Genomic DNA, 25,831 nt, shown 5'->3' with positions numbered 1-25,831 from the left:
GAAAGAAAAAAATATATATATATGAGGGATCCTTACAATTTTGCATCTGGCCCTTGGGCTGAGCTGCTGGATTTCTAGCTGCGGGGACGTGGCGGCCCATTATGTCCTGGGAAAACTCCTGGGAGACTCCCGAGGCAAGGGAGGCGGGGCTTTTAAAAAAGGGGAGGGGGGGAAAGAATGGACCTGTATTGTCCATATAGAGCGGTTGGAAGGGGGGCTTTGGAAATCCGTCTGCTTGCTACAGGTAGTCCTCGACTTACGACAGTCAGTTCATTTAGTGACCGTGTTGTATCTGCGCGCCCCCCCCCTGAGCCGGGCCCCCTGCCAGAAAGTGACTCGGAAAGTGAGGGGGAAGGGCCATCAGGACTTAGCTCTGGAGCACCGGCTTCCCTGGCTCAGCTCCAGGAGCTAGAGGCAGGCCAGGTGGAAGAGATAATGAGGCCTCCATCCCCTGACTCTTTCCCCCCCCCAGGCCATGCCTCCAGACCTGGCTGATGGCAATCAGGCCTGGCTGGACCCTAGGTTTCGTAGGCAGGAGAGGCGGGAACAACAGAAGCAGGGGTGGGGCAGGCCTAGGAGGTGCTGAGTCATGGAGCCACACCCCACAGGATATAAAAGCAGCAAGGGCTGCTATACCACTTCGTGGCAAGCAAATCAACTGCTTAGAGGGAGAATTAGAGCTGAAGTCCTGTTTGTTCCTGGTTTCCTGTCTGACTCATCGGCATCAAGAGAGATAACAGAGACACTTGGCAGACCCTCGCTAGTTTGCTACCAGTTTGCTGGTAGTTGCCGGCTAATTAAGTCATCGCTCGTGTCTCCCGGACTGCAGAGGGGGACAGAACAGACCGTTTTGAAATCACAGTGGCACCAGGGGTGCTATTCACTTACTTTCCCTACTGGTTTGCAAATGTGAGCACACGCGCCCAGCCTCAAAAGCGTGACTAAATAGGATGGCATAGAGCAAGTTTGGTCCACCTGCGATTTCTGCTATCGGTACGGGCGAACCGGCCCGAACCGGCTGAATTCCATCTCTATGAGCGGCACCGAAAGAATTGACTTAGGACCGCTTTTCACACTTAATGGCCTTTGTGGCATCCCCATGGTCGTGTGATAAAAGTTCAGATGCTTGGCAACTGATTCATAATTATGACAGGTGCAGGATTCCCCACTTTGCGACCTCACAAAAAAACTTAGCAGCCGACTCATGTTTACGACGGCTGCAGGGTCCTGGAGTCATGTGACCCGCTTGTGTGACCCTTCTGACATGGAAACCTGGCAGCTGACTCATGTTTACGACGGCTGCAGGGTCCTGGAGTCACGTCATCCCCTTCTGCGACCCTTCTGACAGGCAAAATCGATGGGGGAAAAAGTCAGATTCCTTTAACGACCGTGTCCCTAATTCAACAACTGCGTTGATTCACTTAATAACGGTGGGAAAGAAAGGTCGTAAGAATGGGACGAAACTCACTTCACAAACGTCTCACTTTGCAACAGAAATTTGGGGCTCCGTTGCGGTCGCAAATCGAGGACTACCTGTATTTTTCCGAAGGTGGACAGAGTTTCGTGCTTCTGAACGGCCATAAGAATCTTGGCCGGTGGTTCTCAAGTTTGGCTACTTTAAGATGGTGGGACTTCAATTCCCAGGATTCCCCAGCCAGCTTGGAATTGTGGGAGTTGAAGTCTAGCACTGGGGGTGTTAGCTAGTTTGGGTAATGAGAAACGTTTGCAAGAAAGCAACCAAGTTCAAAAAAGTCAACCTCTCTTAAGAATGGAATCCTGGGAGTTGAAGTTCACAGAAGCATAGAATTCTGGGAGTTGAAGTCCATGCATCTTAAAAGTACCTAAGGCAGTGGTTCCCAACCTTTTCTTGTTTGAGGCACAACCTTTTCTTGTTTGAGGCACCCTTGGAAAGCCTTTCAAAAGTTCCCGGCACCCTTATAAGGAAATAGATATTTAAAATCTCCGTAGCTCAAAAGTTCCCGGCACCCTCAAAAGATCTCACGGCACCCCTTAGTGCCGCGGCACACTGGTTGGGAACCACTGACCTAAGGCCTGGGATAAATGCTTCCCTCAATTGAAGTCCACATATCTTAAGCCTGGAATCCTGGGAGATGAAATCCATTTAAGCGTGGAATTCTGGGAGTTGAAGTCCCCCCCCCCCCGTCTTAAGCCTGGAATGCCGGGTGGGGAAATCCACATAAGCATGGAATTCTGGGAGTTGAAGTTCACCTCCCTTAAGCACAGAATCCTGCGAGTTGAAATTCACAGATGCATGGAATTCTGGGAGTTGAAGTTCACCTGCCTTAAGCACAGAATCCTGGGAGTTGAAGCTCACAGATGCATGGAATTCTGGGAGTTGAAGTTCACCTGCTTTAAGCAGAGAATCCTAAGAGTTGAAGTTCACAGATGCATGGAATTGTGGGAATTGAAGTTCCCCCGTCTTAAGCCTGGAATGCTGGGTGGGGAAATCCACATAAACATGGAATTCTGGGAGTTGAAGTTCACCTGCCTTAAGCACAGAATCCTGCGAGTTGAAATTCACAGATGCATGGAATTGTGGAATTGAAGTTCCCCGTCTTAAGCCTGGAATGCCGGGTGGGGAAATCCACATAAGCATGGAATTCTGGGAGTTGAAGTTCACCTCCCTTAAGCACAGAATCCTGCGAGTTGAAATTCACAGATGCATGGAATTCTGGGAGTTGAAGTTCACCTGCCTTAAGCACAGAATCCTGGGAGTTGAAGCTCACAGATGCATGGAATTCTGGGAGTTGAAGTTCACCTGCTTTAAGCAGAGAATCCTAAGAGTTGAAGTTCACAGATGCATGGAATTGTGGGAATTGAAGTTCCCCCGTCTTAAGCCTGGAATGCTGGGTGGGGAAATCCACATAAACATGGAATTCTGGGAGTTGAAGTTCACCTGCCTTAAGCACAGAATCCTGCGAGTTGAAGCTCACAGATGCATGGAATTCTGGGAGTTGAAGTCCAGGCATCTTAAAATAGCTGAGGTTGAAGAGTGGGATGAATGAAAGAGAGAGGAGGCTGATGAGAAAGGCAGCTGGGAGGGGCGGAAGACGATGGGGATGGATGGAAGAGTGGACGGATGCTGCAACCTCTACGGAAGGAAGGAAGAATAAGGGAGGAGGAAAGGAAAGAAGGAGGGATGAAGGAAGAAAGGAGAGATGGAAGGAGAGGGAGGAAGAAAGGAAGGAAAAAGGAATGAAGGAGTAGTGGGAGAGAAGGGAGGAGGGAAGGAAGGAAAGAACAAAGAAGTGGGAGAAGGAAAGAATGAGAGAAGGAAGGAAGGAAGGAGAATAAGGGAGGAGGAAAGGAAAGAGGGAGGGATGAAGAAAGGAAGGAGAGAGGGATGAAGAAAGGAAGGAAAAAGGAGTGAAGGAGTCGTGGAAGAGAAGGGAGGGAAGTGAGGAGGGAAGGAAGGAAAGGGGAAGAAGAGGGAGGAGGAAAGAGGGAGAAAGGGAGGGAAAGGGAGGGTGGGAGGGAGAGAAACAAAGGAGCATGGCTGGCTGGGGAATTCTGGGAGTTGAAGTCCGTACCTCTTAAAGTGACACAGGTTAAAAAAAAACAACACTGGTTTTTGGTGCAAATTCCAGCAAGAACAGGTGTGTTTTTTTGAGGGTTGGCGGCGATGGGAGAAAAACACACATCACATGCCATTCAGTTCAGACAACAACATTTCAGGGCACTTTATTCACCGGGCACAGAAAACAACAAATATAGCAACAGGTCACCCGCAGGAGTACACGCGTGTCCGTGGCGGGGTGGGAGGGTGGCCCACGCTTCCCCCACCCACCATCCCAACTCCTGCCCACAAGTCAATTTAAAAAGAAAAAATGAGAAAGACAGACCGAGCAAGCTTTAAAACAGAAAAGAGGAAAAACACCAGGCGCAAGTCGAAGCAAACCATTAACCGACAAACCACAGCCCCCCCCCTCCCCAAAAACGTCTTTTAACAGATACACGCGACCGATAAAACCAGGACAGAACAAGTACCTCCAGTCCAACCGAAATCACAATTTTTCACCCTTTATTCCCCAAAATCCCCCACCTCACCCTTCCGATCCCACCCCACCTCCTTCCATCTAGCCTTCAAAAGGCGGAACGCCGCCCCGCCCCCCCACCCTCCCCCAAACCCCACCGACCACCCCCAAAATCCTTTGCAACACTTTGCGGGAGGAGAATCCTAGACGACATCCTTTGCACAACGGTGTGTTTTTTTGTGTTGGCGTGTTTGGCAACAGACGAGGCTGATACCCTCCTCCCTTCCGTCCCAAAAGGGGATGGGGGAAAGAGAGAGCGAGCAACGGTGACGGGAACGAACACCCCAAATTCGGACAGATAGCCAGACGAGCGAAGAACAAGAACGGAGCCCCCCCAGCTTCATTTCCTGGGTGGGTTTGCATGTATGTGTGTGTGTCACACCGTCCCTCCTGCCCCCCCCCCCCCCCCGCAATGTGGGCCACAATCCTGTTTTGTTTGTTTTTGGAAAACGGAAAGATAAAAAGAAAGTAAGTTAATCTCTAGATGATTTCAAGATTCAGTCTTTATCTTGGGGGGGGGCCGGGGCGGGGGGGGGGCGGGGAGAGAGGTCTTTTAAGCCCCGACCCCTACCTCTTCCCCCCCCACAAACAGGCTCCCGTCCTATATTGTAGATATAGATATATATATATTTATATTTATATAAATCTGTCTATAAAACTCTTTACATTCGGCACGTAAGGTCATTTTAGGCAGGGTGTGTGTGTGTGGTTTGTGACTGACTTCCGGCCCTCCCCTCTTTTTTTTTTTCGACCTCCCCACCCCCGCCCCTCCCCCGTAACGTTCCTGGCCATGGAACCCGGAGGGGAGAAAAACTGGATCTTCTCCATCTCTCACTGCCTACTTCTCCAAAGAAAAAAACCAAGGGAGGCGAGGAAGGGAGGGAATTTCCCACAATGCATCACGACACCCAGGCGGCAAGCTGTTTCATCTCCTCGTCTTCCTCGTCCAGGGAGGCCGATGGCACTTTGGAAGCTGCGGGGGGGGAAGGAAAAAAGGCAGGATTTGAATCCGGGACCCGTGGTAAAAAGTGCGCCCCCGTCCCCCCTCCCCATCTGTGTTCAACTTCTGCTGGGCGGGACTAGCATCCCATTATCCACAGCTGGCACCCGGCAACTGTACTACAAGTAGATCCTAGGGTTCATTTTGTGACTGGGGACCGACGACCGATTTTTACACTTAACGACCTTCACAGCACAGGGTCGCAGCGTCCCGAGGGGGCGGGAGGGATTTAAACCCTTTTGCGATTTTTTGGCCGAGCGAAGTCGACGGGGGAAGCCGGATCCGCTTAACGACGGTGTTATCAACTTAAAAAGCAGCAAGGATTCCCCTTAGCAACAGTGGCAAGGGCAGGCGTAAAATGGGGCAAAACTCACGCGACAGATGTTCTCCCTTAACGACGTAAATGTTGGGCTCGATTGTGGTCGTTAAGTCGAGGACGACCTGCACGCCCGCCACAACTAGACTGAAGGGAGGGGGGGTCTTTTGTGACATGATACAGGTGGTCTTTACATTTGTTTAGTGAACCTAAATCACTGACCAGTCCTCATACTTATCACCGGTCCTCCTACTTATGACAGTTGCAGCGTCCCTGTGGTGAAATCATTCAAATTTGGCCGTTTGACCACTGGCATGTATTTTTACGTCGGCTGCAGCATCCTGGGGTCACGTGACCACCGTCTGCAACCTTCCCAGCTGGCTTCGGACCAGAAAATCAATGGGGAAGTTGGATTCACTTAACAAATGTCTGATTCGCTTAACAAACGCCGTGTTTCGCTTAACAAACGCCGTGTTTCGCTTAACGAAAAGGTCTTAAAACTGGGTGCGAGTCCATTAACCCCCGCCTTGCTGAGCGACAGGAATGTCAGTGCTCTTAGCGGTCGTAAGTCGAGGACGACCTGCGTTGAGCTTTGGGGGCCCGGATGTCGTCGTACCTGGCACACTGGGGAGGCGAGAAGAGGGGATATTGGGCAGCTCCGGACTGGCCTCCCCAACATTCAGAAGCTCCTTATCCAGATCTTCCTGTTCCATCTCTTCCAATTCAGCCAGCAGCTCGTCCTGGGAAGCAGAAGGGCGAGATCCGCATCCAAAGCCCCGTGCAGGGAAGGACAGGAGGAGGAGCAGGCAGAGGAGGGGAGGAAGAGGAGGAGAAAAGGAAAAAGAAGGAGGAGGAGGAGGAAGAGCAGGAGAGAAAAAAAAGGAAGAGTAGAGGAAATAGAGAAGCAAAAGGAGGAGGAGGAGAAGGAAAAGGAAGAAAAGGAGGAAGAGGGAAGAGAAAAGGAAAAGGAGGAGGAGGAAGAGGAGGAAAGAAGGAAGAGGAAGAGAAAGAAGGAGGAAAAGGAGAAGAGAAGGAGGAAGAGGTGGAGAGAAGGAAAGGGAAGGAAGAGGAGGAAGAAAAGGAAGAGGAAGAAAAGAGGAAATAGAGAAGGAAAAGGAAAAGGAGAAGAGGAAGGAGGAGGAGGAAAAGGAGGAGGAGGAGAAGAGAAGCAGGAAGAGGTGGAGAGAAGGAAAGGGAAGAGGAGGAAGAGGAAAAGGAAAAGGAAGAGGATGAGGAGAAGGAAGGAAAAGGAAGAGAAGGAGAAGGAAAAGGAGGAGAAGAGGAGGAAGAGGAAGGAGGCGGAGAAAAGGAGGAGGAGGAGGAAGAGGAGGAAAAGGAAGAAGGAGGAGGAGGAAAAGGAAGATAAGGAAGAGGATGAGGAGAAGGAAGAGAAGGAGAAGGAAAAGGAGAAGGAGGAGGAAGAGGAAGGAGAAGGAAAAGGAGGAGGAGAAGAGGAGGAGGAGGAGAGAGAAGGAGGAAGAGGTGGAGAGAAGGAAAAGGAAGAGGAGGAGGAGGAAGAGGAGGAAAAGGAAGAAGAAGGAGGAGGAAAAGGAAGAGAAGGAAAAGGAAAAGGAGGAGGAAGAGAGAAGGAGGAAGAGGTGGAGAGAAGGAAAAGGAAGAGGAGGAAGAGGAGGAAAAGGAAGGAGGAGGAGGAGGAAAAGGAAGAGGATGAGAGAAGGAAAAGGAAGAGAGAAGGAGAAGGAAAAGGAGGAAGAGGAAGGAGAAGGCGAAAAGGAGGAGGAGAAGAGGAGGAGGAGGAGAAGAGAAGGAGGAAGAGGTGGAGAGAAGGAAAAGGAAGAGGAGGAGGAGGAAGAGGAGGAAAAGGAAGAAGGAGGAAAAGGAAGATAAGGAAGAGGATGAGGAGAAGGAAAAGGAAGAGAAGGGGAAGGAAAAGAAGGAGGAGGAGAAGAGAAGGAGGAAGAGGTGGAGAGAAGGAAAGGGAAGAGAAGGAAGAGGAGGAGGAGGAAGAGGAAGAAAAGGAAGAGGAGGAGGAGGAGGAGGGGAGCAGGAGGACTGTGGGGGTGGGGAATTCTGGGAGTTGAAGTCCACCTGTCCTTCCGCAGGCCACCTCCATGGATCTCTCAGCCCTCCACTTACCTCATCCACATCATCCCCGAAGCCGACCGGCTTAGATATGGCATCCGAGATCTGTTGGGCGATGTCCTGCTGTTCGGTGATTTCGGCCATTAAGTCGTCCACTTTGTCGATGTCCCTGGAGTGGGGGGGGGGAGGGGGCACGAGGGAGGAAGAGAAGGAGAAAGCTGTGGGGGTCCGACTGCTAAGACAGTCTGTTATTAACAGCAGCTGCTTGCAATTACTGCAGGTTCGAGTCCCACCAGGCCCAAGGTTGACTCAGCCTTCCATCCTTTCTAAGGTAGGTAAAATGAGGACCCAGATTGTTGGGGGGGCAATAAGTTGACTTTGTATATAATATACAAATAGATGAAGACTACTGCTTAACACTGTGTAAGCCGCCCTGAGTCTTCGGAGAAGGGCGGGATATAAATTCAAATTAAAAAAAAAAAGGAAGAAGAGAGGGGGAGGAGGAAGTGGTGAAGGGGAGGGGGGAGAGAGGAGGAGGAGGAGGAGGAAGAGGAAGCTGTGGGGGTCCTTGGCGGTCTCTGAGCTTGGCTTTCGTTTTTCTTGCAGGCGTTTCATCACCTGAGTAGGGAACATCCTCAGTGCTAGAAGAGTTTGAAGAAAGGAAGAAGAGAGGGGGAGGAGGAGGAGGTGGTAGAGGGGAGGAGGAAGAGAGGAAAAAGGAGAGGAGGAGGAGGAGAAAGCTGTGGGGGTCCTTGGTGGTCTCTGGTGGGTTTTTTTGCAGACATTTCGTGAGCTGACAAAGTAACATCATCAATGGCTGGGGCCTTGGACCGTGTCGTGCCTTTGCAGCCTCTGACCCGGCGTAGATCTCGTCCAGCACCTTGGTTCTCCGAGGGGCTGAGGGAGATGAAACGCCGGAGAAGACGCCTAGAGAGCACTTGGAGGTCCAGTCGTTCTGAAGCTGATCGGACACTAGTTAGGTCCTATTCTAGGACCTACCTAGTGGCAATGAGGGAGGCAAGGCGTTCTTACGCCTCCACCCTCATTGCATCGGCAGATAACCGCCCGGCCGCCCTGTTTCGGGTGGCCCGCTCCCTCCTTCATCAGGAGGTGCGGGATGACCCTTTGCAGGGACGAGCCGAGGAGTTTAGTGGTTATCTATACGATAAAATCGCTCAGCTCTGGGACGGTCTGGACCGAAATTGGGATGATCCAAGCGAGGGAGAGGAGACACGTCTTGTTGAGCCGGTTTGGGATGAGTTTGACCCTGTGGCTCCCGAGGACGTGGACAGGTTGTTGGGGAGGCTTCACGCCACGACATGTTTACTGGACCCGTGTCCTTCCTGGCTGGTACTGGCCACTCAGGAGGTGACACGAGGCTGGCTCCAGAGGATTATCTGCGCTTCTTTGCTGGAAGGGTTTTCCTGCCGCCTTGAAAGAGGCGGTGGTGAGACCCTCCTCAAGAAGCCCTCCTGGACCCAGCTATTTTGGGTAACTATCGTCCAGTCTCCAACCTTCGCTTCGTTGCGAAGGTTGTAGAGAGTGCTGTGGCGCGACAGCTACCCCAATACCTGGATGAAGCCGTCTATCTAGACCCGTTCCAGTCCGGCTTTCGACCCGGATACAGCATGGAGACAGCTTTGGTCGCATTGGTGGATGAACTCTGGCGGGCCAGGGACAGGGGGTACTCCTCTGCCCTGGTCCTATTAGACCTCTCAGCGGCTTTTGATACCATCGACCATGGTATCTTGCTGCGCCGGTTGGGGGGATTGGGAGTGGGAGGCACCGTGTATCGGTGGTTCTCCTCCTCTCTCCGACCAGTCGCAGACGGTGTTGACGGGGGCAGAGGTCGGCCGCGAGGTGCCTCACTTGTGGGGTCCCGCAGGGGTCGATTCTCTCGCCCCTGCTGTTCAACATCTACATGAAGCCGTTGGGTGAGATCATCAGTGGCTTCAGGGTGAGATACCAACAGTACGCTGATGACACCCAGCTGTACTTTTCCACCCCGGGCCACCCCAATGAAGTTGTTGAAGTGCTGTCCCAGTGTTTGGAAGCCGTATGGGTCTGGATGGGGAGAAACAGGCTCAAGCTTAATCCCTCCAAGACGGAGTGGCTGTGGATGCCGGCATCCCGATTCAGTCAACTGCAGCCGCGGTTGACTGTTGGAGGCGAGTTACTGGCCCCAAAGGATAGGGTGCGCAACTTAGGCGTCCTCCTGGATGATCGGCTGTCGTTTGAAGATCATTTGACGGCCATCTCCAGGAGGGCCTTCCACCAGGTTCGCCTGGTTCGGCAGTTGCGCCCCTTTCTTGATCGGGATGCCTTGTGCACAGTCACTCATGCGCTCGTTACCTCTCGCTTGGATTATTGTAATGCTCTCTACATGGGGCTCCCCCTGAAGTGCACTCGGAGGCTTCAGTTAGTCCAGAATGCAGCTGCGCGGGTGATAGAGGGAGCTACGCGTAGCTCCCATGTAACACCGCTCCTGCGCAGACTGCACTGGCTACCTGTGGCCTTTCGAGTGCACTTTAAGGTGTTGGTTACGACCTTTAAAGCGCTCCATGGCTTAGGGCCTGGGTACCTACGGGACCGCCTGCTGTTACCACATGCCTCCCACCGACCCGTACGCTCTCACAGAGAGGGACTTCTCAGGGTGCTGTCCGCCAAACAATGTCGGCTGGCGTCCCCCAGGGGAAGGGCCTTCTCTGTGGGGGCTCCCTCACTCTGGAACGAGCTTCCCCCAGGTTTACGCCAAATACCTGACCTTCGGACTTTCTGCCGCGAACTGAAGACACACCTTTTTATCTGCGCGGGGCTGGCTTGAATTGAATTTTAAATGTCAAATTTTATTAATTTTAAATGGGATTTTTTAGTGTATGGTAAATTTTTAAATTTTCAGGCTAATTTAAATAAGTTTTTTAAATTGCATTTTAAATTGTATTTTGTATTGTTTGTTTTATTCTGCCTGTACACCGCCCTGAGTCCTTCGGGAGAAGGGCGGTATAAAAATCAAATAAATAATAAAATAATAATAAAATAATAATAATAATAATGCTAGAAAGGAGTGGGGTTTGAAGAGAGGAGGATGTGGAGGGGAGAAGGAGGTGGTCGAGGGGAGGGGGAGGAGGAGGAGGAGGAGGAGGACTGTGCAGTCATTGGTGCTCTCTGAGCTTGGTGGTTTTCTTGCAGACATTTCGTGACCCAGCTAGGTAATAGCATCAGTGTTAGAAGGGAGGGGGGGTTCGTGAAGTGGAGGGAGGAGGAGGAGGAGGAGCAGGCAGGCGGACGAAGAAGATGGAAAGAAAAAGGAGCGGAGGAGGAAGAGGAGGAGGAGGACTGTGGAATGGGGAATTCTGGGAGTTGAAGTCCACCCCTCTTTAAAGCGGCCAAGCCTGAAAAAAAAATCACTGCTCTAACTAAAGGCAAAACGTGGACCGGACTTTTTAATCCAGGGAGAAACGGGCTGCCTGGGAAAAATGCGCTACTCACATATGCTGATGCGCCTCTTTCATGGCCCGAGCCGCGTCCGACATGGTCTTGAGAACTTCGGTGTTGGTGGTGGCGTTTTCGAGGGCCTCGCGTTGGAATTCGATGGTGGAGAGGGTCCCGTCGATTTGAGCCAGCTGTTGCTCGTAGCGTTTCTTCCTCTTGAGGGCTTGTAGAGCAGCTGCAACGACCAAAGGTAACAAATGCAGCCCCCTCCCCCACCATGTTTCTAGTCCTCATGCAAGAGAGAAGCATGGGGAAGTTTATTAAGACACACACACACACACACACCCCTCCAAATACGAGACGGGAAATTTGTGAATTTGCATTGGTCGTGCAAGGCGCCTTGCAAACGGCCATACTGCAAATCCGCCCCCTGCCCGCCGCAGGGAGTCCTTGATTTACAACCGTTCGCTTAGCAACCGTTCCAAGTTACGACGGCACTGAAAAAGGGACCGACGCCCCTAGGCCTGGCTTTACAACCGCCATTTGCAACCTTCCCACCTGGCTTCCGACATGCAAAGTCAATGGAAGAAACCGGATTCACTTAACGACTGTTCAGTTCACTTAACGACTGTGGTGACACCCACTACGAAGATGTAGCATGACCACGAACACGAAGCCAAACAGCAGCAGTGCAGCTCACCAGCTCAACTCCCCCTGCAACTCAAACTAATCTGAGCACAACCAAGCCCCCACCCAAACAGGACACACCCCCAGCCAATCAGAGCACAAAAAAACCCCCATCCAATCAGAGCACAGCCAAGCTCCCACCCAATCAGTTCAAACCCCCACTAGCAGTTAAAAAGGAAGAAACAGCTGCAATCACACATTGCTTCCAGAAGCACGAAGCTGAAGCCTGAAGATGACGAATGAGACTTCGTCGAAACGTCGCCAAGACACTTCCAATTTTACGCGGGAGAAAACCCGAATAACCAAAGACCTACACACACACACACACACACACACACACACACACACATATATATATATATATATATAGATAGATAGATAGATAGATAGATAGATAGATAGATAGATAGATAGATATAGATATAGATATAGATATAGATATATAGATAAAATTGGGCATGACATACACAATTGTCTGTCTTAGCAGCATAAATCCTGCTCCCCAATTGTGGTTGTTGAGTTAAGGACTCGTTGTGTTGGCTTTTATTAATACAGATCAGGAGGTCTCCAACCCTGACAATTTTAAGACTCATCCGGCCCGCAAGGTGTTTAGATCTGGGCCGCGGAGCTCCTCCTGGGAGGTAGCGAGCATGCGAGGGCCGGCGATGCCCGACAGCAGCTGCAGCTCGCCAGTCCCTCGGCTGCTGACTGACTGGCAGCGACGGCCAGGTGGAGGTGAGCTGAAGGCGCATCTTCCACCCCCCGTCCCGGGCATGCTGGGAGTCTGCAGGGGTGGGGTCTGAGGTGGGAGAGCAGATGTTGAGCCCGGTGCAAAAATGCCCTGCCGGCTGTGCTTGCAACTGGTTTGCCACTCCTGGGCTCGGCGTCCTTCCTCCCGCTCTTTCGGCTACTTCTTCCTCTTCCTCCTCCTCCACTCCCGAGGTCCTGCTTCCTCTTCCTCCTGCTACCTCTTCTTTCTCCTCCGCTTCTTCCTCACTTTCCTCCACTCCTCTCCTCTCCCCATTGCAGCACCGAAACGCGCAGCTCTTAAGTTTGGTCTGTGTGATTAGTGATTCTCTCCGTCTTTCTGTCTGTATCTCTGTCTCTCTCTGTCTCTCTCTCTGTCTGTCTGTCTGTCTGTCTCTCTCTCTCTTTTTCTCTCTCTGTCTTTCTGTCTGTATCTCTGTCTCTCTCTTTGTTTTTCTGTCTGTCTGTCTGGTCTCTCTCTCTCTCTCTTTCTGTGTCTCTATCTTTGTTTTTCTGTCTGTCTCTCTCGTCTCTCTCTCACTCTCTCTCTCTCTGTGTCTGTCTTTCTTTCTGTCTGTCTCTCTAGTCTCTGTCTCTCTCTTTCTCGTTTCTGACTGTCTCTCTCTCTCTGTATCGCTCTGGTTTCTCTCTCTCTCTGTCTCTGTCTTTCTGTCTATATCTCTCTGTCTCTCTGTCTCTGTCTTTCTGTCTATATCTCTCTGTCTTTCTGTCTATATCTCTCTGTCTTTCTGTCTATATCTCTCTGTCTTTCTTTCTCTCGTCTCTCTGTATCTCTCATCTCTCTCTGTCTCTCTATATCTGTTTTTCTTTCTGTCTGTCTCTCTCGTCTCTGTCTTTCTGTCTGTATCTCTCTCTCTCTGTGTCTCTCTGGTCTCTGTCTGTCTGTCTGTCTGTCTCGTCTCTGTCTTTCTGTCTGTATCTCTCTCTCTGTGTCTCTCTGGTCTGTCTCTCTCTCTCTCGTCTCTCTCTCTCTCTCTCTCTCTCAGTCTCTCTCGTCTATGTCTTTCTGTCTGTATCTCTCTCTCTGTGTCCCTCTGGTCTCTCTCTCTCTCTCATCTCTCTCTCTCTCTCGCCTGTCTCTCTTGTCTCTGTCTTTCTGTCTGTCTCTGTGTGTCTCTGTCTCTGTCTCTGTCTCTCTCTCTCTCTCTCTCGTCTCTGTCTTTCTGTCTCTCTCTCTCATCTCTCTGTCTCTCTCTCTGTGTCTCTCTTTCTTTCTTTCTGTCTGTCTCTCTCGTCTTTCGGTCTATCTCTGTCTCTCTGTTTCTCTTTCTGTCTGTATCTCTCTCTCTCTCTGTGTCTTTCTGCCTGTTGCCCTCTCTGTTTCTCTCGTCTCTGTCTTTCTGTCTGTCTCTCTTGTCTCTTTCTTTCTGTCTGTATCTCTCTCTGTCACTCCGTCTGTGTGTTTGTGTGTGTTTAAAAGGCTTCCACTGCTTGGAAACCGCTATGGCAAGAAAAGTTGTAAAATGGAACAAAATTCACTTAACGTCTCACTTAGCAACAGAAATTTGAGGCTGGATCGTGGTCACGAGGCCTACCTGTAGTCTTTTTCTGGGGATTTTAGCATTTAAGCTAGCTTTTAAATGTGTGGATTTCAACTCCCAGAATTCCCTAGTCAGCCTAGCATAGCCTGCTGGGGAATCCTGGGAGTTGGTCCAGACATCTTAAAGTAGCTGAGGTTGAGAAACGGCTACACTCTAGGAATTTGTTTTCTATCCCAGTTACTTCATCGGCCTGAGTTTGTTTTAAGTAAATCCAGACAAGGCCAGCCAGCCTGTATAAAGATAGGCTAAAACAAAGAGATCTGGGAGCTTAGGATTTAAACTGATATAGGTGTTTCTTTTTTAACTTTTTGTACTTTTTCCTTTAAATCTGCCCCAGCAAAAATCGGCATAAATAATAGCAGAGCTCATCCGTTCCCTGAACTCAGGGAAGTTCACGGGGTGGTGTTTTTTGGTTTTTTTGGTGAATCAAAATCAAGATTCCTGATTTTGGGGGCCCCTGAGATTAAATGACCTGCAGTAAAAGAGAATAGACAAATAGAATGAGACTATTGCCTTATACACTTTAAGCCGCCCTGAGTCTTCGGAGAAGGGCGGGATATAAATGTAAACAAAAATATATATATATATATTTGTAGTTTGGGGTTGAGCTATGGGGTCCTCGGTGGCCGCGGAGTTGAGCTGTTTCCTTGCGGACGTTTCATGACCGAACTAGGTAACATTATCAGGGCTAGAAGAGAGTGGGGTTTGCAGGAAGGAAGAGGAGGAGGGGGATGGGGAGGAGGAGGAGGAGGAGGAGGAGAACTGTGGGGCCCTTGGTGCTCCCTGAGCTTGGTTGTTTCCTTGAGGACGTTTCATGACCGAATTAGACCGAACATTATCAGGGCTAGAAGAGAACGCAACCGATAATACAGGTAGCCCTTGACGGAGAACAGTTTGTTTAGTGACCGTTCGAAGTTACGACGGCACTGAAAAAGGTGACTTGGGACCACTTTTCACCCTTATGAACGTGTAGTATGTCGCCAGGATTGGAGGGTTATTATTTTATTATCATCATTTTATTATTTTTTATTTCTTTTATAGGGCATTATCTTTTTGTACGCCGTCTTGAGTCACCATGTGTGAGTAGGGTTTTATATATATATATAAAACAATATATATATTTGTTTTCATAGGTTTTCATGGGTATATATATATGCAGGTTTTGGTATGTTCGGGTCTTTTCCCGTGTAAGATTGGAAGTATTTAGGCAACGTTTCAATGAGATCTCACTCATCATAAATATATATATATTTGTTTTCGTAGGTTTTCACGGGTATATGTATGCAGGATTTGGTATGTTCGGGTCTTTTCCCGTGTAAGATTGGAAGTATTTAGGCAACGTTTCGATGAGATCTCACTCATCATAAATATATATATATTTGTTTTTGTAGGTTTTCACGGGTATATGTATGCAGGATTTGGTATGTTCGGGTCTTTTCCCGTGTAAGATTGGAAGTATTTCGGCAACATTTCGATGAGATCTCACTCATCATCTTCAGGCTTTGGCTTTGTTCTTTGCTCACATAAGAACAAAGCCAAAGCCTGAAGATGATGAGTGAGATCTCACTCATCATAAATATATATATATATATATATATAAAACAATATATATATATATATATATATATATATATATATATATATAGTGAAGTCTCATTCGTCATCTTCAGGCTTCAGCTTTGTGCTTCTGGGAGCAATGTGTGATCGCAGCTGCGATCACACATTGCTCCCAGAAGCACGAAGCTGAAGCCTGAAGATGACGAATGAGACTTCGTCGAAATGTCACCAAGACACTTTCAATTTTACACGGGAGAAAACCCGAACAACCAAAGACCTACACAAACACCGTGAAAACCTCAGAAACAATATATATATATATATATATATATATATATGTTTTCTGAGGTTTTCGCGGGTGTTTGCTCCCAGAAGCACGAAGCTGAAGCCTGAAGATGACGAATGAGACTTCGTCAAAATGTCACCAAGACACTTCCAATTTTATGCGGGAGAAAACCCAAATAACCAAAGACCTATATATATATATATATATATATATATATAGGTCTTTGGTTGTTCGGGTTTTCTCCCGTGGAAAATTGGAAGGGTCTTGGCGACGTTCGACGAAGTCTCATTCGTCATCTTCAGGCTTCAGCTTCGTGCTTCTGGGAGCAATGTGTGATCGCAGCTGCGATCACACATTGCTCCCAGAAGCACGAAGCTGAAGCCTGAAGATGACGAATGAGACTTCGTCGAAACGTCGCCAAGACACTTCCAATTTTACACGGGAGAAAACCCGAACAACCAAAGACCTATATACAAACACCCGTGAAAACCTCAGAAAACAAATATATATATATATATATATATATATATGTTTTCTGAGGTTTTCGCGGGTGTTTGCTCCCAGAAGCACGAAGCTGAAGCCTGAAGATGACAATGAGACTTGTCAAAATGTCACCAAGACACTTCCAATTTTATGCGGGAGAAAACCCAAATAACCAAAGACCTATATATATATATATATATATATATATATAGGTCTTTGGTTGTTCGGGTTTTCTCCCGTGTAAAATTGGAAGTGTCTTGGCGACGTTTCGACGAAGTCTCATTCGTCATCTTCAGGCTTCAGCTTTGTGCTTCTGGGAGCAATGTGTGATCGCAGCTGTTTCTTCCTTTTAACTGCTAGTGGGGGTTTGAACTGATTGGGTACAAACCAAAAAATTGGGCACAAACCAAAAAATATCCACCATCCTAAGAAACCCCAAAGACAAAATTGAGTTAGAAAATCAAGGAGTATATGAAATCCCATGCACCGCCTGCCCCACCACATACATTGGACAAACCAACAGAAGAATAAGTGCACGCATTGAAGAACACAAGAACTCATTCAAAAAAGAGGAACCAACTTCTTCCCTGGTCCAACACTTTAAAGTCACAGGACACGATATTGACTTTAAAAAGACCAGAACTATCGCCAAAACTGAACACTTTAACAACAGAATAATCAGAGAAGCCATCAAGAAAGAAAGACCCCCACACAGCATGAACAAGCGAGATGATACCTCCCGCCTACCAGCCATTTGGAAACCTGCCCTTATTGACAAACGTGTCCCTAACACGAGGAATGACACCAGACCCACACTCACGAGGTCCACACAGGATGTCACCACCACACATCTACCCAGAAAGCACACCCAAACCCACACTGATCAGGAAGCACGACCAAGGACCAGAAGCCAGACCGCAGCTGCAACATTAGCCACTTCAAACCCTCCAATCCATACATGCAGCAGACTGACACCCACTACGAAGATGTAGCACGACCACGAACACGAAGCCAAACAGCAGCAGTGCAGCTCACCAGCTCAAATCCCCCTGCAGCACAGATTAGACTGAGCACAACCAAGCCCCCACCAACACAGGACACACCCCCAGCCAATCAGAGCACAGAAAAACCCCATCCAATCAGAGCACAGCCAAGCTCCCACCCAATCAGTTCAAACCCCACTAGCAGTTAAAAGGAAGAAACAGCTGCGATCACACATTGCTCCCAGAAGCACGAAGCTGAAGCCTGAAGATGAATGAGACTTGTCAAAATGTCACCAAGACACTTCCAATTTTACGGAGAAAACCGAACAACCAAAGACCTATATATATATATATATATATATATATATATATATATATATATATGTATATATATATATATATATATTTGTTTTCTGAGGTTTTCACGGGTATATATATATAGGTCTTTGGTTGTTCGGGTTTTCTCCCGTGTAAAATTGGAAATGTCTTGGCAACGTTTCGACGAAGTCTCATTCGTCATCTTCAGGCTTCAGCTTCGTGCTTCTGGGAGCAATGTGTGATCGCAGCTGATAGAAAAACGCCCACACAGCATGAACAAACGAGATGATACCTCCCGCCTACCAGCCATTTGGAAACCCGCCCTTATTGACAAACGAGTCCCTAACACGAGGAATGACACCAGACCCACACTCACGAGGTCCACACAGGATGTCACCACCACACATCCACCCAGAAAGCAGACCCAAACCCACACTGATCATGAAGCACGACCAAGGACCAGAAGCCAGACCGCAGCTGCAACATTAGCCATTTCAAACCCCTCCAATCCATACATGCAGCAGACTGACACCCACTATGAAGATGTAGCACCACCACAAAGCCAAACAACAGCTATGCAGCTCACCAGCTCAAATCCCCCTGCAACACAGACTAAATTGAGCACAACCAAGCCCCCACCCAAACAGGACACACCCCCAGCCAATCAGAGCACAGAAAAAACCCCATCCAATCAGAGCACAGCCAAGCTCCCACCCAATCAGTTCAAACCCCACTAGCAGTTAAAAGGAAGAAACAGCTGCGATCACATTGCTCCCAGAAGCACGAAGCTGAAGCCTGAAGATGAATGAGACTTGTCAAAATGTCACCAAGACACTTCCAATTTTACGGGAGAAAACCGAACAACCAAAGACCTATACAAACACCGTGAAAACCTCAGAAAACATATATATATATATATATATATATATATATATATATATATATATATATATATATATATATATGTTTTCTGAGGTTTTCACGGGTGTTTGTATGTAGGTCTTTGGTTGTTCGGTTTTCTCCGTGTAAAATTGGAAGTGTCTTGGCGACGTTCGAAGTCTCATTCGTCATCTTCAGGCTTCAGCTTGTGCTTCTGGGAGCAATGTGATCGCAGCTGATAGAAAACGCCCACACAGCATGAACAAACGAGATGATACCTCCCGCCTACCAGCCATTTGGAAACCCGCCTTATTGACAAACGAGTCCCTAACACGAGGAATGACACCAGACCCACACTCACGAGGTCCACACAGGATGTCACCACCACATCCACCCAGAAAGCAGACCCAAACCCACACTGATCATGAAGCACGACCAAGGACCAGAAGCCAGACCGCAGCTGCAACATTAGCCATTTCAAACCCTCCAATCCATACATGCAGCAGACTGACACCCACTATGAAGATGTAGCACCACCACAAAGCCAAACAACAGCTATGCAGCTCACCAGCTCAAATCCCCTGCAGCACAGATTAGACTGAGCACAACCAAGCCCCCACCCAAACAGGACACACCCCAGCCAATCAGAGCACAAAAACCCCATCCAATCAGAGCACAGCCAAGCTCCCACCCAATCAGTTCAAACCCCACTAGCAGTTAAAAGGAAGAAACAGCTGCGATCACACATTGCTCCCAGAAGCACGAAGCTGAAGCCTGAAGATGTGAATGAGACTTAAACGTTGCCAAGACATTTCCAATTTTACACGGAGAAAACCGAACAACCAAAGACCTATATACAAACACCGTGAAAACCTCAGAAAACATATATATTTATATAAAATATATATATATATATATATATATATATATATATATATATATATTTGTTTTCTGAGGTTTTCACGGGTGTTTGTATGTAGGTCTTTGGTTGTTCGGGTTTTCTCCCGTGTAAAATTGGAAATGTCTTGGCAACGTTTCGACGAAGTCTCATTCGTCATCTTCAGGCTTCAGCTTCGTGCTTCTGGGAGCAATGTGTGACCGCAGCTGATAGAAAAACGCCCACACAGCATGAACAAACGAGATGATACCTCCCGCCTACCAGCCATTTGGAAACCCGCCCTTATTGACAAACGAGTCCCTAACACGAGGAATGACACCAGACCCACACTCACGAGGTCCACACAGGATGTCACCACCCCACATCCACCCAGAAAGCAGACCCAAACCCACACTGATCATGAAGCACGACCAAGGACCAGAAGCCAGACCGCAGCTGCAACATTAGCCATTTCAAACCCCTCCAATCCATACATGCAGCAGACTGACACCCACTATGAAGATGTAGCACCACCACAAAGCCAAACAACAGCTATGCAGCTCACCAGCTCAAATCCCCTGCAACACAGATTAAATTGAGCACAACCAAACCCCCACCCAAACAGGACACACCCCCAGCCAATCAGAGCACAAAAAAACCTCCATCCAATCAGAGCACAGCCAAGCTCCCACCCAATCAGTTCAAACCCCCACTAGCAGTTAAAAGGAAGAAACAGCTGCGATCACACATTGCTCCCAGAAGCACGAAGCTGAAGCCTGAAGATGACGAATGAGACTTCGTCGAAACGTTGCCAAGACATTTCCAATTTTACACGGGAGAAAACCCGAACAACCAAAGACCTTCATATATATATATATATATATATATGTATGTATGTATGTATGTGTATATATATATGGGACGTGATGGCTTAGTGGCTAAGACGCTGAGCTTGTCGATCGAAAGGTCGGCAGTTCAGCGGTTCGAATCCCTAGTGCCGTGTAACGGGGTGAGCTCCCGTGACTTTTCCCAGCTTCTGCCAACCTAGCAGTTCGAAAGCAGGTAAAAAATGCAAGTAGAAAAAATAGGGACCACCTTTGGTGGGAAGGTAACAGCGTTCTGTGCGCCTTTAGCGTTGAGTCATGCCAGCCACATGACCACGGAGACGTCTTTGGACAGCGCTGGCTCTTCGGCTTTGAAACGGAGATGAGCATCGCCCCCTAGAGTCAGGAACGACTAGCACATATGTGCAAGGGGAACCTTTACCTCTGTGTGTGTGTGTGTGTGTGTGTGTGTGTGTGTGTGTGTGTGTGTAAATCAAACTATTCTACAAATATATATAAAGTTGTTAAGGGAAACCCTACAATCTAAATTTTTCTAAATAATAATAAATAAAATAATGATGAATTGTTGCAGCCTTCCCCAGGGAGACGTACTTTACATTTGGACGCTGGACAACTGATTCACATTTATGACGGCCGGAGTCACGCGATTTCCCCGTTTTGCTGGTCCTGGAGAAACCGGATTCCCCGAACAAACTGGGTTACTAATTTAACCACCGCAGGGATTTCCCTTTTAACAACGGTTGGCAAGAAAAGTCGTCCAACGGGGCCAAAACCCACTCGACAAAATTTCTCCCTTAACCACATAAAATCTGGGGCTCCCCTGCGGTCGTTAAGTTGAGGACTGCCTACTTAACAGAGAAGAGGGATTCTAATATTTTGGGGCGCGAACGCCTTTCGTATTTATTTTATATTTTTCCCGGCTCCTCTTTAGGGTTCAGGGGTGGCTGCTCCCCCCAACCCTCCCCCTCCCCTTTTCTTCTCCTACCTCTTTTGTTTTTCGTGCCATGTTTCTTAGCCGACTGCAGCTCCTGCTGGATCTTCTCTTCCAAGAATTCCTGCTTCTTGACCAGGATGGTTTCCGTCTCATGCAGCTTCTGGATGGCCTCCTGCGGGGTGGGAGCCTTGGCCTTCTTTCCTGGAGAACAGGAGGAAGGAAGAGGGTGTATGTCTCATCCAAGAAATTGGAACCATCTCAAGGTGATGACGGCGAAGCTGCCTGGGTTCAAAAACGGGCGTCCCGTCATCCCCGTTGACTTGGGGAGGGGGTGGGGGTGGTCCCATCGTCCTCATCGGACGGCTGGCTAGGTGGCTCGGCGGCTAAGACGCTGTTAGAAAGGTTGGCAGTTCGCCGGTTCGAATCCCTAGTATGCGTGAGCAGGTGGGTTGGGCTAGATGACCTCCAAGGTCCCTTCCAACTCTGTTACTGCTATTCTGTGATCCCATCATCCCCATTGAGTTGAGGGGGTCCCATCATCCCCATCAAGTGGGGATCCCATCATCTCCATTGAGTTCGGGGGTCCCATTAACCCCATTCAGATGGGGGTCCCATTAACCCTATTGCGTTGGGGGACCCATTTTCCCCATTGGGTTAGGGTTCCCATCATTCTTGTTTGGTTGGGGTCCCATCATGCCCAGTGGGTTGGGGATCCCATAATCCCCCATTGAGTTGAGGGTCCCAATTACCCTATTGAGTTGGAGGTCTCATCATCCCCATTGAGTTGGAGGTCCCACTGAGTTGGGGGTCCCATCATCCTCCACTAAATGGGGATCCCATCATTCCCATAGAGTTGGGGGTCCCATCATCCCTATTGAGTGGGGGCGTCCCATCATCCCTATTGAGTTGGGGCGTCCCATTAACCCTATTGAGTTGGGGCGTCCCATCATCCCTATTGATTTGGGGGTCCCATTAACCCTATTGAGTTGGGGGTCCCATCAACCCTATTGAGCTGGGGGTCCCATCATCCCTATTGATTTGAGTGTCCCATCAACCCTATTGATTTGGGGGTCCCATCAACCCCATTGAGTTGAGGGTCCCATCAACCCCATTGATTTGGGGGTCCCATTAACCCTATTGAGTTGGGGCATCCCATCATCCCTATTGATTTGGGGGTCCCATTAACCCTATTGAGTTGGGGGTCCCATCAACCCTATTGAGCTGGGGGTCCCATCATCCCTATTGATTTCGGGGTCCCATCAACCCTATTGATTTGGGGGTCCCATCAACCCCATTGAGTTGGGGGTGCAATTAACCGCATTGAGTTGAGGGTCCCATCAACCCCATTGATTTGGGGGTCCCATTAACCCTATTGAGTTGGGGGCCCCATTAACCCCATTGAGTTGGGAGTCTCATTAACCCTATTTAGTTGGGGGTCCCATTAACCCCATTGAGTTGGGGGTCCCATTAACCCCATTGAGTTGGGGGTCCCATCATCCTTGTTGGATCGGGGACCCCCCCATCCCCATTGAGTGGGGATCCCATAATCCCCCATTGAGTTGGGCCTCCCCTCACCCTCATTGAATGGGGTGGGGGTCCCATCACCCTCAATGGGTCGGGCCTCCCAAGGTTCTGTTGCAAGCCCCAACCCAATGCATTAGTGGAATACACCATTTTGGGGGGCGGGGGTGGATGTTTTGTATGCATCGTTAACCTTAAGCTTTCCATAAAATCAATTGACTCCAGCTTTTTTTAAAAAAAGCTATATATACATAGACATATAAAAAGAAAAAAATCAGAATTTGTAAAGGGGGCTATCAAATCTCCCATGCAAATCTTCCCCATTCATCCTCTTCACACACCCCTCCCAAAATAATGGGCAGGTCCTTTCCTGCATTTGGAGGGGGGGGCAATGCACCCCTTCACCCAGCCCTGGGGAGCAGGAGCAATTACAACCACCCTGTGTGTCCAAGCCCCACTTCTTGTAAATTAGGCCCCATTTTTAGGGGTTGAAAATAGTAACCCTTTATTTCTCTCTCTTTTCATCTATTCATCCTTTCTTTCCTTCTCCCCTCCTTTCGCTTTCTTTCTTTCTACCCTCTCCCCCCCCTCGAGCCACTTGGTTGCTCCCAAGTCTCAGGATCCCCTATGGGCTTCGGACGATACCAACTCTCCGTCGGGGGGTGGAAACCGAGAATAGGAGTCTCACCTTTCCCAAACAGCTTCCCTAAACCACTCATCTCGCCTGGTGGGAAATTCACTGGGTTTCCTCTTCCGGCTTCACCCACCTACCAGCCCCGCCCCGCCCCTCACGTCACGTGCCACGAGGGTGGCAACAAAAAAACTAAAGGGAGGCAGGGTTTGCCTTATTGCGCTCCTAAACGACCGGCTCCCGAGCGGCAAACAAGCGTGGAAGGAGAGGGAGACGCAAAGAGAGAAAGCCGCCGGGGGGAAACGGCCTCGATTTGCATCCAAATGCCCACCTTAGAATCTTTAAGTAAAAGAAACAATAAATTGAAAAGAAAAATTAATCGGTTGGAGAGTCTTGAAATGCTTCCATTGGGTCCTAAGGATACTAAGTCTAATAAGAACCGGAAATAGGGGTAAAATGACACGCAGGTTTTTTTTTTCTCTGAGGCCAGTTAGAGACATGTGATGACAGCATTGTGGGCGGGGAGAGAAGAGGATTTGGGAGAGCCGATCAATCATGTGCTTTGTGACGTCACCGTCCCGCCCTGCCTCTTAAAGGAACCGTAAACACACACCCCCCCACCAATCTTTTCAAGGCCTTAAAGGGGCTGCACCCTTTTAATCCACTCAAATTCATTTGTCTGAAAATGGCATAGGCGGGGTTGGACTAGAAGACCTCCAAGGGTCCCTTCCAGCTCTGGTATTCTGTGAACCATTTCTTTCCCAGATCCTGCACCGCATTCGTTTAGTGACCATTTGAGGTCACAACAGCAGTGGGGGGAAAAAAAAGCGATTTATTTATGCCTGTTTTTCACACAACTGTTGCAGCCCCCCCCGCCTCCCCCCTCCGCTTTTGACAAGTGACTCGGATTTATGACGGTCGCAGTGTCCGGGACGGTCGTTGTGATCCCCTTCGGCGACCTTCCGCTCAGCAAAGTCAAGGGAGAGGGGGGGGAAGAAGCCGGATTCGCTTAACAACCGGGCTGCTCACTTAACAACGGCGGCGATTCACTTAACGACGGTGGCAAGAAAAAGGTCGTCAAATGGGACAGAAGCCACTTAAAACGTCTCGTTTAGCAGACGGACGTCGTCGACTCGATTTCGGTCGACAAAATTTTGGCTTTCAGCTGGAAGGCCTTCGCAAACGATTGAGTTTTAGTCAGAATATCAAGCAGAAGAGAGCTGGGAAGGAAACTTGGAGGCCTTCTAGACCAGGGGTCTCCAACCTTGGCAACTTTAAGCCTGGTGGACTTCAACTCCCAGAATCCCCCAGCCAGCAAAGCTTCTGGGAGTTGAAGTCCACCAGGCTTAAAGTTGCCAAGGTTAGAGACCCCTGTTCTAGACCAATTCCCTGTGCTCAAACAGGAGACCCTGGACCATTTTAGCAGTAGTGAAATCCAATTTTTTTTACTACCGGTTCTGTGGGCGTGGCTTGGTGGGCGTGGCAGGGGAAGGACACTGCAAAATCCCCATTCCCACCCCACTCCAGGGGAAGGACACTGCAAAATCCCCATTCCCACCCCACTCCTGGGACCAGCCAGAGATGATATTTGCCGGTTCTCTGACCAACTCAAAATTTCCGCTACCGGTTCTACCAGAACCCGCTGGATTTCACCCCTAAATTTCAGACAAGCGGCAGTCCAGTCTCTTCTTAAAAACCTCCGGCGATGGAGCACTCACGACTTCTGGTGGCAAGCTGTTCCACTGGTTGATTGTCCTCACTGTTAGGAAATTTCTCCTTAATTACAGATTTACAGATTACCAGAGTTGGAAGGGACCTTGTAGATCATCTAGTCCAACCCCATCCACCCCACTCAAGCAGGAAACCCCTACACCATTTCTGACAATTCCAGGTTGCTTCTCTCTTTGATCAGTTTCCATCTGTTGTTTCTTGTCCTGCCTTCTGGTGCTTTGGAGAATAAATTGATCCCCTCTTCTTTGTGGTAGCCCCTCTAACACTAAATATTTCTATCATGTCCCCCTTAGACTGGCCAAACCCAAATTCTGCGACCATTCTTCATGCGTTTTAGTCTCTGGTCCTTCAATCCCCTTAGTTGCTCTTCCCTGAGTTTTTTCCAAAGTCTCAACATCTTTTTTTGTAATGTGGGGACCCAAACTGGATGCTGGATTCCAGGTGGGGCCTTAACTAAGGCTTTATCAAACGGTACTAATACTTCACGGGATTTTGATTCTACGCCTTGCCAAGCGTCCCAGTTTTGGATCCCGTGATTTGGGGGACGCTGGAACAGTCCGCAGGGATAAAAAAAAGCGATCAAGTCACTTTTGTTCAGTGTCGTCGTAACTTGGAACGGTCACTGAACGAATGATTGTAAAATCCAAGGTCTCTCGCTGGCTGGGGAATTCTGGGAGTCGAAGTCCGCACACCTTCAAGCTGCCAAAGTTGAGTGAGAAAGAACGGTTTATGCTAAGCCAAGCGCACTAGTAGAAATAAAAAAAAAATAAAGGTTTTTGGAACCCTTTAGCTGTTTCTATTATCTTCCGGAGGTCAGCAACGTGATCCCGGGTGACTTTTCCACCAATCGAAATTATCCTTTAAGCCGAATTAATTGTCTGCGCTAATTAGCCCCTGCGCTAATTGATAAATGGAAAGATAGATTTATTTTTTCCCCAGTTTTT

At 48.8% G+C, this 25,831-nt stretch overlaps 1 protein-coding gene across 1 annotated transcript; it reads right to left on the bottom strand.

The window, feature by feature from the left end:
* Nucleotides 1-4,153: 4,153 nt before the first annotated feature.
* Nucleotides 4,154-23,323, bottom strand: CHMP4A (charged multivesicular body protein 4A). Its single transcript, XM_058180329.1, has 6 exons — nucleotides 23,214-23,323; nucleotides 21,056-21,205; nucleotides 10,904-11,081; nucleotides 7,469-7,583; nucleotides 5,988-6,111; nucleotides 4,154-5,028 (listed from the first exon to the last, which is right to left on the bottom strand). Exons 1-6 carry the CDS (start codon nucleotides 23,242-23,244, stop codon nucleotides 4,955-4,957), a joined length of 672 nt encoding a protein of 223 aa, XP_058036312.1. The 5' UTR covers nucleotides 23,245-23,323; the 3' UTR covers nucleotides 4,154-4,954.
* Between the last annotated feature and the right edge of the window lie 2,508 nt (nucleotides 23,324-25,831).

Source organism: Ahaetulla prasina, chromosome 4 (genome assembly GCF_028640845.1).
Source record: "Ahaetulla prasina isolate Xishuangbanna chromosome 4, ASM2864084v1, whole genome shotgun sequence".
Classification (NCBI taxonomy): domain Eukaryota; kingdom Metazoa; phylum Chordata; class Lepidosauria; order Squamata; family Colubridae; genus Ahaetulla; species Ahaetulla prasina.
This window is presented reverse-complemented; position numbering and strand designations above follow the sequence as displayed.